Source organism: Ascaphus truei, chromosome 17, assembly GCF_040206685.1.
Source record: "Ascaphus truei isolate aAscTru1 chromosome 17, aAscTru1.hap1, whole genome shotgun sequence".
Lineage (NCBI taxonomy): Eukaryota > Metazoa > Chordata > Amphibia > Anura > Ascaphidae > Ascaphus > Ascaphus truei.
Window position 1 is genome coordinate 10,919,801 of NC_134499.1, and position 16,239 is coordinate 10,936,039.

The following is a 16,239-nucleotide window of genomic DNA, read 5'->3' on the forward strand; positions in this document are numbered from 1 at the left end:
CTTTGGGGCAGGGACCTGCTTCCTATTGCCAGAATTTGTCTTTAGGCTGCAGACCAAGCAATATCCTACGGGTTTTTTTTATAAATCAGTTCTGTACTATGAGAAAATACTGATCGCATATAAAAAAAAAAAAAAACTCTGAATGACATTTTTAATATATTATGTAACAAGCGTTTTTGTTTCTATAGCAACCATTTACAGAGTCACATCCCCTTCCTCTTCTGAAACAGGCATTGACACACCCCTTTTTGAGTCCTGCTCTCTCTTACAGTGTATCAATTGTATCTAGTGACTGCCTGGTCACATGATCTTCCCCACAGAACTGTGCATGTTTGATCATCTTCTGCTGCACTGACAGCCATTTAGTGAACCCTGAGCCGAATCTTCGCCGATCGATCACAGGAGAACGGATTGATCGGCAACATAGCCAATTACTTTTCATTGTGTGGATTGTATTGATGCACATATTAAAGTGAAAATTAAATAAAAATGTATACATTTTTTTTAAATGCAGTTTGGACGGCTGCTTTAATTAACATAGATGATCTCTTTACCTACAATGTTATTGGCCAATCTCCCAAAATGAAAACTCACCCAACTAGTATCTTAATCATTTGTTTCAGCTTTATTATACAAAATCAGTGAAAAGAAAAATATAAAACACGTTTAAATGACACATCTCATCCAAGACCATTCTGATTCCTGGCTCTGTACAGTTTCTGGGTTATACAAACACACACAATAAACAAGAAAAGAACATTTTGTAAAGTATACACGCAATAGAAATACAACGTTTTGAAAAAAAAAAAGACATTAACGGTAATGTATTAAAATAAACAAAAAACAAATGGACGGAAGAATTTGACAACATACTTGCAAACAAAATGACAAGGAAATATTATATACAGCGAGTCCTCGCTTACCGGCGGATGCCTTACCCGACAGTCACCGCCGCCGATTAACATGGGACCCCCAGTCCGACGGCGGTTTGCAGGACGCATTCCGTTGGATAAGCGAGAACCGTCTGTATATTAGCTTCAACATATTCCACAACGCAGTACAATGGGTTTACAGACAAATAAAAGGACAAAAAAAAGAGATACACACACACACGATTTTTGTGGGGGCTGAGTGTAGGTGATATAAAAGTGCATTTGTATGTTATGATATTTATTATATTCCTGCATCTAAGCGTCCTTGTGTCATCCCCATTTCTCGTTCTGCTTCATCTTCGAATAAGCGCGTTATAAGAGGAGTTGGGGGGATTTGCCAGCAATTATGGTTTAATATACCTAGGAATTCCGGTTTTACCCGAAATACACGGGAAAAAAAACACCACTGACTGAACATCTCGCGCTTCCGGTTAAAACCGTTAAAAAACAGAAATGAAACATTGAATTTCACCTGTTGTCGCGGACAAAAGCAACACGAGAGAGTATGGTGTTTAGCTTAGCACTGCTCATCCGTTTCCAAATGCAAATTGTGCGCCAATGATATAGATATATATATATATATATTGGTCGACAAATCACCAAAAAATCTACTCGCCACCTAGTACCACACGTGTGCTGTTTGGGCCAATAGGAGCTCGCCACGATGTTAAATCCACTCGCCCAGGGCGAGCAAATGTATAGGTTTGTCGAACACTGTATATATATATATATATATATATATATATATAAAAACATCGGTAACACTGATAGAAACGGATATTTGTAATAAAAGGGAAAAACAGCAGAAAAACTAAAAGTAATAAACACTGATTTTACAAAACAATAAACACTCCGAAAACTGTTATGTCCCTAAATATACCCGGTTATAACGGCAGTAACATGTAATAAACCCGGTGCCTGGGCCCAGCAATCTGTGGCCACTTTTCTGAGGTTCAACATTTCAAGTCTCATGGACGTTTGTGGTGTTTGGACACACGCACACACACACCTTTTGCTGTGCGTCAAGAAACTTTTTGGGAATTTGATACATAGCCCCTCAAAATGGCTAATTTAGGGGTTTCTCAACTCCAGTGCTCAAGACCCACCCCCCACTCCCAACAGGTCAGGTTAAGGATATCCCTGCTTCAGCACAGGTGGCTCAATCAGTCCCTGCTTCAGCACAGGTGGCTCAAAGACTGAGCCACTTGTGCTGAAGCAGGGATATCCTGAACACCTGCCCTGTTGCGGGGGCTTGGGGACTGGAGATGAGAACCCCTGTGATAATTTATCAGTAAATTATTAAGGACACAAGTCTTGGTAACCCTTTCGCTGCCGGAGTAGAGACACCCGCTATACTCGGCATCTCAATGCGTTGCAGAGAAACGTCTGCTAGGGAAAGGGGATGTGTCATTCCCAGCTTTAGTGCTTAACACAAGAGAAACACGGTGCACATTTTCATGCATCTAAAGCACTTTAGAATAATATTTCAAAGCCAAGCCCAACACACGGATCTTGGTCATTCGGACAGGCACATCCACTTAATTTTTTAATAGAACAATCATTGCTCCAAATCCTATAGGGCAAATGAATTGCTGATCCATCTGGCAGCACAGTGGGGTAAGTGCATAAACAAACACTTGGATTGTAAGCTCCTGGGGACAGGAATTCCCTTAGGTTTGTTTTAATGTCTGGTAACCTCATTTCCCATGGATTTCCCTTTTGTCAGTATTATACATTGATCCAGGGAGCAATCTTAGGCCCATATGTACTAAATGGGGGTACACTTGGCACGCCCTACCTCCCATTCCAATGTTAAGGTGTGCTAAAGCTTTAGTTTTTTTCCCCCCTAGAAACATAGGGGGACACTCGCTAACCGGATGCGTTATCAAATAAGTGGCAGTTACCACGGGATCGTGGATTGATAAAACATATCGTAGGCGAGTGAAAACCAGCGCCAATTGGCAAGTGTCGCCATGAAGGTCTCTGCCTTCTTCTGGGTCCCATAAATCTACAGTTACAGTATGAGTGAGTATCAACAAGTGAGACTTTAGGAAAGGTTGGCCGGGATAGGCCGATCTCTTTTCAACAGTAACTATTACTGTATCTCAGGCGTGCTCAACGCCAGTCCTCAAGACCCCCCACAACATTCAGATTTAAGGATATCCCTTGCTTCAGCACAGGTGGCTCAATCAGTGGCTCTTTGACCTGAGCTGAAGCTGGGATATCCTTAAAAGCCGATCTCTTGAGGGGGAAGGGGTCTTGAGGACTGGCGTTTGTGTTATTTGTGTTACTCAATACTTAGGGGGTCATTTTATATTGTCCGCAGACTCCGGGATTCAATGGGTATTTACGGCCGAAAGCAGCCCAATCTGGCCATGTCGGACAATACAGAATGACCCCCTTATAGTGCTAAATACAAAAATAGCAATGACCGATTAGCAAGATTAATGGAAGGATATAATTACCCCTGAGTTAGTCGTATTGTTTTGCGTTTAGTGGTTAGTGATTGAGATATTATAATGTAACAGGCATCATGGAAGGTTCTGAGATAGTGATGTCTGGGTCCCACACAGCCTCCAGACTCGGTCTGTCCCACCCATTCCCATGCGTGATGCAGAGATGCCTTCACGTTGAAAGCTCAGCAGAAGTCTTTAGCGTGTGGTGGGAATAGCCGACTTGTGTCCGTCTTCCTTTATAAGATGTACAGCCCCACGAGGGCCACCACAGCACACCCAGCGAGAAGAGCCCAGCGGAAGAACGACACAGACTGGTCCAGGGATGGGACGCTCTTCTCATGGTTTTGGCTCGTGGATTGGAGACCTCCTGTTACAGGGAACACACACAGATTGTTATGGTGACTTCACTAGATACCGTAAATAGGGTTGCCAGGTGGCTTCTCCAAAAATACTGGACAGAAAGGTGAAAGGTGCGGCACGCCCAAGAGACACACACACACACCTCACCATGCTGTTTCCTCCTCTCCTTGGCCCCACCTCCAGGCTCCTGACACCACCTCCTGATTGGCTGCTGCTGGGTAATGCAGCCAATCAGGATGGAGGAAGCCGCCCAGCCCCCTAGCAACAGCCCTGCTCTCTCTCTGCTCGGGGCAATTCCGCGGTCCCCCAAGCCGGTCAGGTCACTGTCCAGAGAGGTAATACCGGAAAACACATACACGCCCAGAGAGGCAATACCGCTATACACATACATGTCCAGTATTACCTCTCATTTTTTACTTGACAGTGTCCCAATACAGGACAGTCCGGTGCAATACTGGACACCTGGCAACCCTAGATACCTACAGGGACACAGAGCCCTATTTATTTGCTGGTGCCAGGGGTGCCACCTTCTACTGAAGGGTAACCCGGAGATAACATTTTTACATTTAGCGCTTACCTTCAGCGGTGTCTACCCAGCATCCTCCCAGCATCTCCCCCTGCAACTCCTGTCAATATGGCGCCGCACACCCATGTTGACAGGGATTGCAGGGGGAGATGCCGGGACGATGAGAGGCACGCCGCCCGGAGGTTTTCAAGGTAGACCCGTAGCCTGGAGATACATGGCCAAAACCTGTAGTCTCCAGGTCAAACCCGGAGTGGTGGCCACCCTGGCTGGTAGTGACCTATTAGAGACACCTTATGACCCATTCACACCCAGAGTGCCAGTCTCCATGATGGCGTAACTACATCCTGGAGCATCCAAAGGGTTAAAGCAGATCACCAAAATTAGTTTTATTGTTTTCCTAGCTGTGTTTTTGTTTCATTTTAAAAAGGCCCACAGCCTGCAGTAGAGTGTCCACATGGCTACTCCTGCTGTGTACTCCCCTTTCCCCACATGGCTACTCCTGCTGTGTACTCCCTTTTCCCCACATGGCAACTCCTGCTGTGTACTCCCCTTTCCCCACATGGCAACTCCTGCTGTGTACTCCCCTTTCCCCACATGGCAACTCCTGCTGTGTACTCCCCTTTCTGCACATGGCAACTCCTGCTGTGTACTCCCCTTTCCCCACATGGCAACTCCTGCTGTGTACTCCCCTTTCCCCACATGGCAGCTCCTGCTGTGTTCTCCCCTTTCTGCACATGGCAACTCCTGCTGTGTACTCCCCTTTCCGCACATGGCAACTCCTGCTGTGTACTCCCCTTTCCCCACATGGCAACTCCTGCTGTGTACTCCCCTTTCTGCACATGGCAACTCCTGCTGTGTACTCCCCTTTCTGCACATGGCAACTCCTGCTGTGTACTCCCCTTTCCACACATGGCAACTCCTGCTGTGTACTCCCCTTTCCACACATGGCAACTCCTGCTGTGTACTCCCCTTTCTGCACATGGCAACTCCTGCTGTGTACTCCCCTTTCCGCACATGGCAACTCCTGCTGTGTACTCCCCTTTCCACACATGGCTACTCCTGCTGTGTACTCCCCTTTCTGCACTAGGCTGCACAGAGGTTCTCTCAGATAAGGTTGTTTGTGGTGTACTAATGTTATTAGGCGACAGGGGTTTAGCGGCTACATTAGAGGTTGGGGCTCATTTTTTAAGGAATAATATACACATGTTAAAAGAAAATTCAGAGGGCAGGAAAAAAAACTAGAAGTGAAAAATGAGGTCTTGCTGTACAGTATTGGGATGAAATGTTTAAAAAGCAAAGGATATAAACGTGCAGGAGAAACGGCCTTTTAAACAGTGAGGAAAAAAACTCATTTTAGAAATGTTCATAGAATAATTATGCTTATGGGAAGTCTCCTATTTGAATGTCCGAATAATTGTATAATGCAAACAAAACCGCAGAGATCGCACAAAGGGCAGGAAGCAGTGTCCGATTTCCCATTAGGCCCGGGCCTAAGGCGGCAAAATTTGGGGGGCGGTAAAAATGTCCACCTCCATTTGCTGCACTCTCGGCCTATCTGACTTAATGGGAAGGGACTTACTCGCCTGTGCCTGCCGCCCTGCTTCTCCTTCAAAAATCGACTGTCAAATGACACCGTGGACATCACAACCGGCGTCTTGTTGCCATGGCAACCGTGACGTCAAATGACGTTTTGGTAACGCGATGCTGTGCAGCGTCACGTTGGTGACGTCCGCGGCGTCATTCGACGCTGGATTCTGAAGGAGAGGCAGGACGGCAGGCACAGGCGAGTGTCTAAGGGCACCAGGACGGAAGCATATTCCAGGGAGAAGAGCTCGGACAAGAGGTCATTCTCTGACGCTGGAACTTCACCAAAAGGGTGGTGGATTCGGGAACTCGCCTCACAGCAGAGGTGGTTAGGGGCTAACGCAGTAAGGCAGGGCCTCTCAACTCCAGTCCTCAACCCCCCCTCCCCCCAACAGGTCAGGTTTTTAGGATATCCCTGCTTCAGCACAGGTGGCTCAATCAGTCCCTGCTTCAGCACAGGTGGCGACCGTTTGACTACACTGGACTCTGGCGAGTGCTCCATTTTAACCTCTTAAAATTTCAAGCGCTCATATCTGCGAAACGGAGCATCAGATTTAAAAAATAAACACAACATAAGGCTGCGCTTTTAGTGCTCGCGACGGCGACGTCGCTCGAAAACAAATACATTGACTCCGTCGCCAGCGCTTATAGCAAGCACGACGGTGCGGCAAAAAATTTGGTAGCCGGGTCTATTTGAATTTTTAGAGACAGTCGCCACATGTGCCTGTCTCTAAACCAATCAGAGACCGCGGCCCGCCCCCTTTGGTGACATCATTGGCGACGTCGCTAAAAACCAAATTACAACTATTGCGGGTGGCGACGGCTGACGTCAATCGGTCGCGTCGCCAGCACTGTAAGTGCGGACTTAGATAGGGCGAGGAGAGACGTATGCTGGAATCCAAGAAGTAAAATATACGGTGTCCCGGCGAGTGACGTTTTACACCGTGTTACTATATTGTCTTACCGTTTGACGTGTTCGTGATTCTGCTTCTTACTGTTGGTTTCTCGGCACTTGGGGGAACTTTCGGAGACTGTTCTGATGACAGCGTCTGCAGTTCTTCAAAAACCTGGGGGTCACGATAATGTGTAAATAATGTTAAAACGAGCAGACTTTCCCTGTTGTATCAGCCTGTACGGGTGAAGTTTGTAACGCAGGCGCCCAGATCCACAAAGCCCTGGGAAGTCACCAACATGACGTAGCCTTCCAGCGTATGTTTAAAGGAAGTAACGGTAACCCGTGCAATCCTCCGTAAACATTAAAGCGTTAACTACAACGGTCGTTAGTGATAATGATATGCACAATATACGCCGATGAGGAGTAACCCTAACATCACGTATCCACTAAAGACCGGAAAGGTTAACGCGGGGACTTGACGCTACGTTCGTTGAGTCAGACCTAAACTTCTAACTAATCTAGATTTTGGCACACTTGCATCGAATGCAGCATTCTTACCCCTACGCTACGCTTTCAGCGGATAATTGAACATTCCACCCCTCCCCCAGCATATTTGCCACCTCTCACCTTGACATTGAGCAGGAACGCATTCTTGGCCTCTTCTAAGATCCTTTCCTTGGTCACTTTGTCCACTTCTATGGAGTTCATCCGGGATCGGTAGAGCTGTTTGAACTTTGTCGCGTTGGTGACGTTGTCAAAGGAGAAGAAAGCCAGACCCTCACCAGTGGCTGGAAGGTGCAAAGCCTTCTGAGCGATCTTCTTGAGGACCTGCCCACCTGAGAGGTCCCCTAAGTATCGTGTGTAAGCATGGGCCACCAGCAGCTCGGGCTCCTCCTGGCCAACGTGGTGAAGTCTGTCCACATAGTCTTTGGTGGACTGGGGACACGGGATCTCCTTCCTCCACTGCGGCCCATAGAAATACTCAAGGTCTTGCTCCAGGGTCTCCTTACGGTGGAGCTCCAGGGGGAAATGAACCGGGGAGTAGACAGCATTCTCCTTATTGCGATCAATCTCTTCCTCCAGCGCTTCATAAACAAAGTATAAGGAGGACATGACAAGCTGAAAAACAAAGTGTGTAGGTCAATGATCAACCTGATATCCATCTGTCTACCTTACTAATGCCCACTAGTGCACCTTTATCATCATTCACTAATGGTTGAGATAATGCCAATTGTTACTTCTATAACATTATCCTTACCTTTCATTCACTATGGATGTACTGTGGCATTCACAAAATACATTTAGCACTATAGCAATGTACCCTTATTCCCAAACTCTACACACCAGAAACAGGGAACGCCATCTGCAGTGGTTGAAGTGTTGTTGGTTCTTGGGGGTACAGAGTATTAATACTTTTTGATTGACATATCAGGAGTACGGTTTATGGCTGTCTACATGGGATTGCACCTTCTAAACCCTGTAATCACGAGGCTTCCCAACTATCCCGGATGGTGGATCCATCTTTGAAGCTTCTCAACTATCACAGATGGTGGATCCATGTCTAATCAACATCTGGTCATAATGGGCTGAAGTAGCACTCAGAATGCAGGTTCCTACCTTGAACTCGTTGAGTGAGACCTGCCCCTTCTGGAAGGTCCTCATGAACTCTGTGTTTTCAGCTTGCACATGGACCTCCTTGGTCGCCTCTTTCAAGGCTTCAGACAAATCTTCAAAGGCGCTGAAGGAGGAAGAAAATACAACGGTTACCCAGTGTTCCCCATACCCAACGAGTAACCACACATCAGTACTCCCGAGTATCCATGCATCGGTACGGAGACAGGACGTTGTGGCTGTGTGGGGCACAGACGAGATGAGGTGTTTTGATGTTTTTCCTGTTCAGTAAGGGCATGTGCCTACATGACTCCACTGGATGTAACTGAGATTAAGACCCATAATTTGGACTACAAACACACAGGAGTAATGACGGTGAGATCTTAAATGTTTGATGATCCATTGATCTACTGTATTTAAACGTTTACACCAGACAGCCATTTTAAAGGGCCGTCGTAATTAGCGGGCAAGAAAAGTGTTTTTCTTTTTTTGTTAAACAATTTATCAATTTAATCATCTCAGCGTCATGTTTACTAAGCAATGCTACTCTGTTAAAGCTGCGGCGAAAGACACCTTCATATAAACGAGCTGTAAGGCGTCTTATGGCGCACGAAATAAATATGGCCGAACATTTTTTTTACTAATTTGCTTACTGTGCAAAATAAAAAACATCTATTTTGGCGACGCGGCCAACAGGAAGGCACAACGCCATGCGTGACGCAGGGGATTTAAATACCAGGAAGTAACAGGGACCCCATGCTCCCCGAGATACTGTAGGGAGCGCCGCCGGTAGCAGCTCTGCAGGTTTAAAGGTCCTGGTCACACAGGACAATAACAAGCCGCAAGGGATGATGTCACGGCTTTCTATTGGTCCGCGTGACGCGGGCGCTTTAAATCTGCCATTTCGATTGCCCTACACAGCCCAGTCAGAGCTGCTGCCGGCACCCACTTCGGAGGTCTGTTTCTCAGGAAGCAGGGGGTCCCCGGAGCTGAAATTAACACGCTTCTGCCATACAGCCCCCCCCCCCCCCCCCCCGCTTCAACCCTATAACTATTAAAACACTAACAGGAATGTAGGATTGCAGCTTTAGAAATGTGTTTACCATCTGCTATTGATTTCTTACATCCTGATCACATACCTACTGCACACAGAATTTCTAGGGCTCGGATCCCTGCCCCTGGGAGCTAACAATCTAACCTGGTGGGGGGGTCAGAGATACCCGGGGAGGTCAGGGGACCTGACCCCGGCATTCACAAGAAGAGCTGGCCCCCCCACGGGGTTCGCCCACTTCAAAGGCCCCTTGTGGGAGAGTAACGGGCGCTATGCTTGAAGGATAAGCAGCGAAGTTACCGCCGCCCGAATCCGGGCGCTAAAAGAGCGAGACATAAAGGGGTTTCCCCCCCCTCCCGCTCGTCTCCCCCTTTAACCCCTAGAGCGCCGAACGGACTGGGATCTGCAGGCAAACAGACAGTTAACCCCTTCGCTGCCAGGGGTTCGCGCCCTCCCCGGTAGCAAAGGGGTTAAAAAGAAAGACAACCCGTCCCAGGTTTGTGCCAGCAGTTGCTGCCCCCCTCTGGCAGAGAAAGGGTTAAAAGAAGACAAGACAAACACACTGTACCTCTCCGATCTGGGGCTGCCGGGCGTCTCCATCCTCTCTTCTCTCTCTTGTCCCCTCTCCTTCACTCTCCGCTCTGGGTATAACGCCTCTCTTCTCTCTCTCTCACTCTCTGGGTATAACTTCTCTCTCCTCTCCGGGTATAACTTCTCTCTCCTCTCTCACTCTCTGGGTATAACTTCTCTCTCCTCTCTCACTCTCTGGGTATAACTTCTCTCTCCTCTCTCACTCTCTGGGTATAACTTCTCTCTCACTCTCTGGGTATAACTTCTCTCTCACACTCCGGGTATAATAACTTCTCTCTCTCTCTCTCACACTCCGGGTATAATAACTTCTCTCTCTCTCACACTCCGGGTATAATAACTTCTCTCTCTCTCACACTCCGGGTATAACTTATCTCTCCTCTCCGGGTATAACTTCTCTCTCACTCTCCGGGTATAATAACTCCTGTCTCTCCCTCCCTCTCCGGGTATAATAACTCCTGTCTCTCCCTCCCTCTCCGGGTATAACTTCTCTCTCACGCTCCGGGTATAACTTCTCTCCCTCTCCTCTCCGGGTATAACTTCTCTCTCTCTCTCACACTCCGGGTATAATAACTTCTCTCTCCCGGGGCCGCCGCTCGCTTTATATTCTGTGTGCGTCCGGAAACGTCACGTGGTTCTTGCAGCTGACGGCAGCTTTTCCCGGGATCCTCCTCTTCCTCAGTCACCGCTCTGGGCTGGGGCACGAGGGGGAGCCATAGGGGAAACACAACAGGACGTGCGCATCACACTGCTGCTGTGTGACCCCCAGGGGGGGGGGGGGGATTGTGTGACCCCCAGGGGGGGGGGGGGGGATTGTGTGACCCCCAGGGGGGGGGGGGGGATTGTGTGACCCCCAGGGGGGGGGGGGGATTGTGTGACCCCCAGGGGGGGGGGGGATTGTGTGACCCCCAGGGGGGGGGGGGGGGATTGTGTGACCCCCAGGGGGGGGGGGGATTGTGTGACCCCCAGGGGGGGGGGGGGATTGTGTGACCCCCAGGGGGGGGGGGGATTGTGTGACCCCCCAGGGGGGGGGGGGATTGTGTGACCCCCCCAGGGGGGGGGGGGATTGTGTGACCCCCCAGGGGGGGGGGGATTGTGTGACCCCCCAGGGGGGGGGGGGATTGTGTGACCCCCAGGGGGGGGGGGGATTGTGTGACCCCCCCAGGGGGGGGGGGATTGTGTGACCCCCCAGGGGGGGGGGGATTGTGTGACCCCCAGGGGGGGGGGATTGTGTGACCCCCAGGGGGGGGGGGATTGTGTGACCCCCAGGGGGGGGGGGAGATTGTGTGACCCCCAGGGGGGGGGGGAGATTGTGTGACCCCCAGAGAAAGAGGGGGGGAGAGATTGTGTGACCCCCAGAGAAAGAGGTGGGGAGAGATTGTGTGACCCCCCCCAGAGAAAGAGGGGGGGGGAGAGATTGTGTGACCCCCCCCCCCAGAGAAAGAGGGGGGGGAGAGAGATTGTGTGACCCCCCCCAGAGAAAGAGGGGGGGGAGAGATTGTGTGACCCCCAGAGAGAGAGAGGGGGGGGGGAGAGATTGTGTGACCCCCAGAGAGAGAGAGGGGGGGGGAGAGATTGTGTGACCCCCAGAGAGAGAGGGGGGGGAGAGATTGTGTGACCCCCCCCCCAGAGAAAGAGGGGGGAAGAGATTGTGTGACCCCCCCAGAGAAGGGGGGAAGAGATTGTGTGACCTCCCCAGAGAAAGAGGGGGGAAGAGATTGTGTGACCCCCAGAGAAAGAGGGGGGGAAGAGATTGTGTGACCCCCAGAGAAAGAGGGGGGAGAGAGATTGTGTGACCCCCAGAGAAAGAGGGGGGGGAGAGATTGTGTGACCCCCAGAGAAAGAGGGGGGAGAGAGATTGTGTGACCCCCAGAGAAAGAGGGGGGGAGAGATTGTGTGACCCCCAGAGAAAGAGGGGGGGAGAGATTGTGTGACCCCCAGAGAAAGAGGTGGAGAGATTTTGTGACCCCCAGAGAAAGAGGGGGAGAGATTTTGTGACCCCCAGAGAGAAGGGGGGGAAATTGTGTCCCCCCCAGAGAGATATGGGGGGGAGAGAGATTGTGTCCCCCCAGAGAGATATGGGGGGGGGAGAGAGATTGTGTCCCCCCAGAGAGAGATATGGGGGGGGAGGGAGATTGTGACCCCCCAGAGAGAGGGGGGATTGTGACCCCCCCAGAGAGAGGGGGGATTGTGACCCCCCAGAGAGAGGGGGGATTGTGACCCCCCAGAGAGAGGGGGGATTGTGACCCCCCAGAGAGAGGGGGGATTGTGACCCCCCAGAGAGAGGGGGGGGATTGTGACCCCCCAGAGAGGGGGGGATTGTGACCCCCCCAGAGAGGGGGGGATGTGATCCCCAGAGAGGGGGGGGGATGTGACCCCCAGAGAGGGGGGTGTGACCCCCCAGAGAGGGGGGGGTGACCCCCAGAGAGGGGTGTGTGTGACCCCCAGAGAGGGGGGTGTGTGACCGTGACCCCCAGAGAGGGGGGGTGACTCCTAGAGGGGGGGGGGTTGTGACCCCCAGAGAAGCAGGAATTGGACCTCTCGCTGCAGAGCAATACGTTGCTGTCATTCAACGGGTTAACGGTGCTCCTTAATCACTGCACAATCTTACTAACACACTGATTCACATTCACACACACTGACACAAACACACTTATACACAGACACAAAACAAACACACTGATGACAGACTAATACACACTGATTATAAACACACAGACACACTGATGTACACACACTGATATAAACAAACACTAGTACACTGATAGATACACTGATACAAACAAACACACTGATACACAGGCACTAATACTAACATACACACTGATATAAACACACAGATAAACTGATACAAACAAACACACATACATACATACACAGAGATACACAAATAAATAACTTTTGCACAACCGACACACTGATAGAGGGGTGGGGGGGAAGAGAGGTGGGGGGGTGGGGGGGAAGAGAGGTGGGGGGGTGGGGGGGAAGAGAGGTGGGGGGGTGGGGGGAAGAGAGGTGGGGGGGGGGGGGGAAGAGAGGTGGGGGGGTGGGGGGGAAGAGGGGTGGGGGGGAAGAGGGGTGGGGGGGAAGAGAGGTGGGGGGGTGGGGGGGAAGAGAGGTGGGGGGGTGGGGGGGAAGAGAGGTGGGGGGGTGGGGGGGAAGAGAGGTGGGGGGGTGGGGAGAAGAGAGGTGGGGAGGTGGGGGGGTGGGGGGGGAAGAGAGGTGGGGGAGGTGGGGGGGGAAGAGAGGTGGGGGGGTGGGGGGGGAAGAGAGGTGGGGGGAAGAGAGGTGGGGGGGTGGGGGGGAAGAGAGGTGGGGGGGAAGAGAGGTGGGGGGTGGGGGGAAGAGAGGTGGGGGGGTGGGGGGAAGAGAGGTGGGGGGGTGGGGGGGGGAAGAGAGGTGGGGGGGTGGGGGGGAAGAGAGGTGGGGGGGGGGGGAAGAGAGGTGGGGGGGGGGGAAGAGGGGTGGGGGGAAGAGAGGTGGGGGGGTGGGGGGGAAGAGGGGTGGGGGGGGAAGAGGGGTGGGGGGGAAGGGGGTGGGGGGGGGGAAGAGAGGTGGGGGGGTGGGGGGGGAAGAGAGGTGGGGGGGTGGGGGGGGAAGAGAGGTGGGGGGGTGGGGGGGTGGGGGGGGGGAAGAGAGGTGGGGGGGTGGGGGGGAAGAGAGGTGGGGGGGTGGGGGGGGAAGAGGGGTGGGGGGGGGAAGAGAGGTGGGGGGGTGGGGGGGGGGAAGAGAGGTGGGGGGGTGGGGGGGAAGAGAGGTGGGGGGGGAAGAGAGGTGGGGGGGAAGAGAGGTGGGGGGGGTGGGGGGGGGGAAGGAAGAGAGGTGGGGGGGGAAGGAAGAGAGGTGGAGGGGGAAGGAAGAGAGGTGGGGGGGAAGGAAGAGAGGTGGGGGGGGAAGGAAGAGAGGTGGGGGGGTGGGGGGGAAGGAAGAGAGGTGGGGGGGTGGGGGGGAAGGGAGTGGGGGGGAAGAGAGGTGGGGGGGTGGGGGGGAAGAGAGGTGGGGGGGTGGGGGGGAAGAGAGGTGGGGGGGTGGGGGGGAGAAGAGAGGTGGGGGGTGGAAGAGAGGTGGGGGGGTGGAAGAGAGGTGGGGGGGAAAGAGGTGGGGGGGGGGAAGAGAGGTGGGGGGGGGGGAAGAGAGGTGGGGGGGGGGAAGAGAGGTGGGGGGGGGGGGAAGAGAGGTGGGGGGGGGGAAGAGAGGTGGGGGGGGGGAAGAGAGTGGGGGGGGGGAAGAGAGGTGGGGGGGGGGGAAGAGAGGTGGGGGGAGAGAGGTGGGGGGGGAAGTGAGGTGGGGGGGGAAAGAGAGGTGGGGGGGGGAAAGAGAGGTGGGGGGGGAAAGAGGTGGGGGGGGGAAAGAGAGGTGGGGGGAAGAGAGGTGGGGGGGGGAAGAGAGGTGGGGGGGGGGGGAAGAGAGGTGGGGAGGGGGGGAAGAGAGGTGGGGGGGAGAGAGGTGGGGGGGGGAGAGAGGGGGGGGGGAGAGGGGGGAGGTGGTGTGGGGGAAGAGAGGTGTGGGGGGGAGTGAGGTGTGGGGGGAGAGGTGTGGGGGGGGGGAGGTGTGGGGGGGGGGGAGGTGTGGGGGGAAGAGGTGGGGGGGGGAAGAGGGGGGAAGAGAGGTGTGGGGGGGGGGGGGTGTGTGGGGGGGAGAGGGGGGGGAGAGAGGTGGGGGGGGGGAAGAGAGGTGGGGGGGGGAGAGAGGTGGGGGGGAAAGAGGTGAGGGGGGGAAGAGAGGTAGGGGGAAAGGGGGGGTGGGGGGGGAAGAGAGGTGGGGGGAGGAGAGAGGTGGGGGGGGAGAGAGGTGGGGGGGAGGAAGAGAGGTGGGGGGGGAGAGAGGTGGGGGGGAGAGAGGTGGGGGGGGAAGAGAGGTGGGGGGGGGGGGAGAGAGGTGGGAGGGGGAGAGGTGGGGGGGAGAGGAGAGGTGGGAGGGGGACAGAGGTGATGGGGGAGAGGTGGTGGGGGGGGGAGGGTGGTGGGGGGGGGGGGGGGGGTGAGGTGGGGGGAGGGGGGAGAGGTGGGTGAGGGTGGGGAGAGGTGGGTGAGGGTGGGGAGAGGTGGGTGAGGGTGGGGAGAGGTGGGGGGGTGCAGAGGGAGCGGGGAGAGAAGAGAGGGGGGAGGAGGTAACATGACACAGCACAATCTCACACAGGCACACCAGGCGGTCACACTGACTCAGCAGCAAAATCACAGCTGTCAGGAAAGAGAGAATTTGGGTCATCAATGTTCCTCTGCTTCAGCATATTCTGTGCTACGGTGAAGTCCACTAACTTCAGTGGCACGTTTAATAGGACTACATTTAAACAAAATGTACAAATAATCAAAGGTACACATAAGCATCTTTGTCATTCACTTTTAAAGTCTTCGTAGCAACCACATGTATTGAAGGGGGGGGGGGAGAGGAAGGGGGGGGCGACAGAGGAAGGGGGGGCGACAGGAAGGGGGGGGCGACAGAGAGGAAGGGGAGGGGGGGGATAGGGCGAGGGGTGGATAGGAAGGGAGGGGAAGGGGGGATAGGGGGAGGGGTGGATAGAGGAGGGGGAGGGGGGGGACTTTTACTACCTAATCTCGATTGTGATTAGACTGTTTGTAAACCACTGTGCTCCAGCCACACCATAGATTCAGATTCCCCCCCCCCCTAGTTATCCTAACACTCGTTTGCATCCTGTTCAAAATGAGTGTTTCCTTTAACAATCTGACTGGCTTCCTTTAACAAATCCAACCGTGCTAAAAACAAATATTTAGTCGCCTTTGTTGCTCTGGAAATTAATTACAAATTGCATTTCTTAGGGGCCTCTGAGTGGAGGAGGGGTTTTCAATCAAATATGTTTATCCCTTAACCCCCCTGTCCTTATCAGAGAGCCAGTATAGATAAGGGGAGGGGGAGAGAGGGGGCTCTGCCTGTGCGAACTCTTGTAGAACGCACAGTGACGTCAGACAGAAGGGAGCAGCCGGAGGAAATCACACACCCTCCCAGGTCTCAGCTCCCCGTGTAGATTTAAAATACTGATCGGTGTCAGATTTGAGCAAAAGGGCATCAATCACCCAGACTTGACCCCTTAATCGTTTGAGTGCTGGAAGGGCCACGTCCCCGTCGACCAACCGTGGTCACTACAGGACAGATCTACAATGAAACCCCCCCGCCACCGTGCCTTGGGCAGGACGTCGCTACTACGTGATGGGTGCGGCACTCAAAGCGTTTAACGCGTCCCTTCCATTAGCGCACTTCTGTCCCGGGACGAGGCGTTT

General features: G+C 53.1%; 1 protein-coding gene across 2 annotated transcripts; it reads right to left on the reverse strand.

Moving 5' to 3' along the window:
• Positions 1 to 606: 606 nt before the first annotated feature.
• On the reverse strand, positions 607 to 10,650 carry HMOX1 (heme oxygenase 1). 2 transcript variants are annotated; one of them, XM_075573913.1, is made up of 7 exons: positions 10,441 to 10,556; positions 10,244 to 10,356; positions 9,984 to 10,125; positions 8,371 to 8,491; positions 7,381 to 7,872; positions 6,823 to 6,925; positions 607 to 3,755 (listed from the first exon to the last, which is right to left on the reverse strand). In XM_075573913.1, exons 3-7 carry the CDS (start codon positions 10,013 to 10,015, stop codon positions 3,625 to 3,627), a joined length of 879 nt encoding a protein of 292 aa, XP_075430028.1. In that variant the 5' UTR covers positions 10,016 to 10,125; positions 10,244 to 10,356; positions 10,441 to 10,556; the 3' UTR covers positions 607 to 3,624. The 2 variants fall into 2 exon arrangements, with proteins under 2 accessions (XP_075430028.1, XP_075430027.1); XM_075573912.1 differs by having other exon boundaries at positions 9,984 to 10,650.
• Between the last annotated feature and the right edge of the window lie 5,589 nt (positions 10,651 to 16,239).

Coding starts and splice junctions, on each gene's coding strand:
- HMOX1 (XM_075573912.1), bottom strand. CDS start 10,015: ATGGAGACGCCCGGCAGCCCCAGATCGGAGAG. Junction 8,492..9,983: donor GGCAGCCCCAGATCGGAGAG/GTACAGTGTGTT, acceptor TTCCTCCTTCAG/CGCCTTTGAAGATTTGTCTG. Junction 7,873..8,370: donor TCTCACTCAACGAGTTCAAG/GTAGGAACCTGC, acceptor TTTGTTTTTCAG/CTTGTCATGTCCTCCTTATA.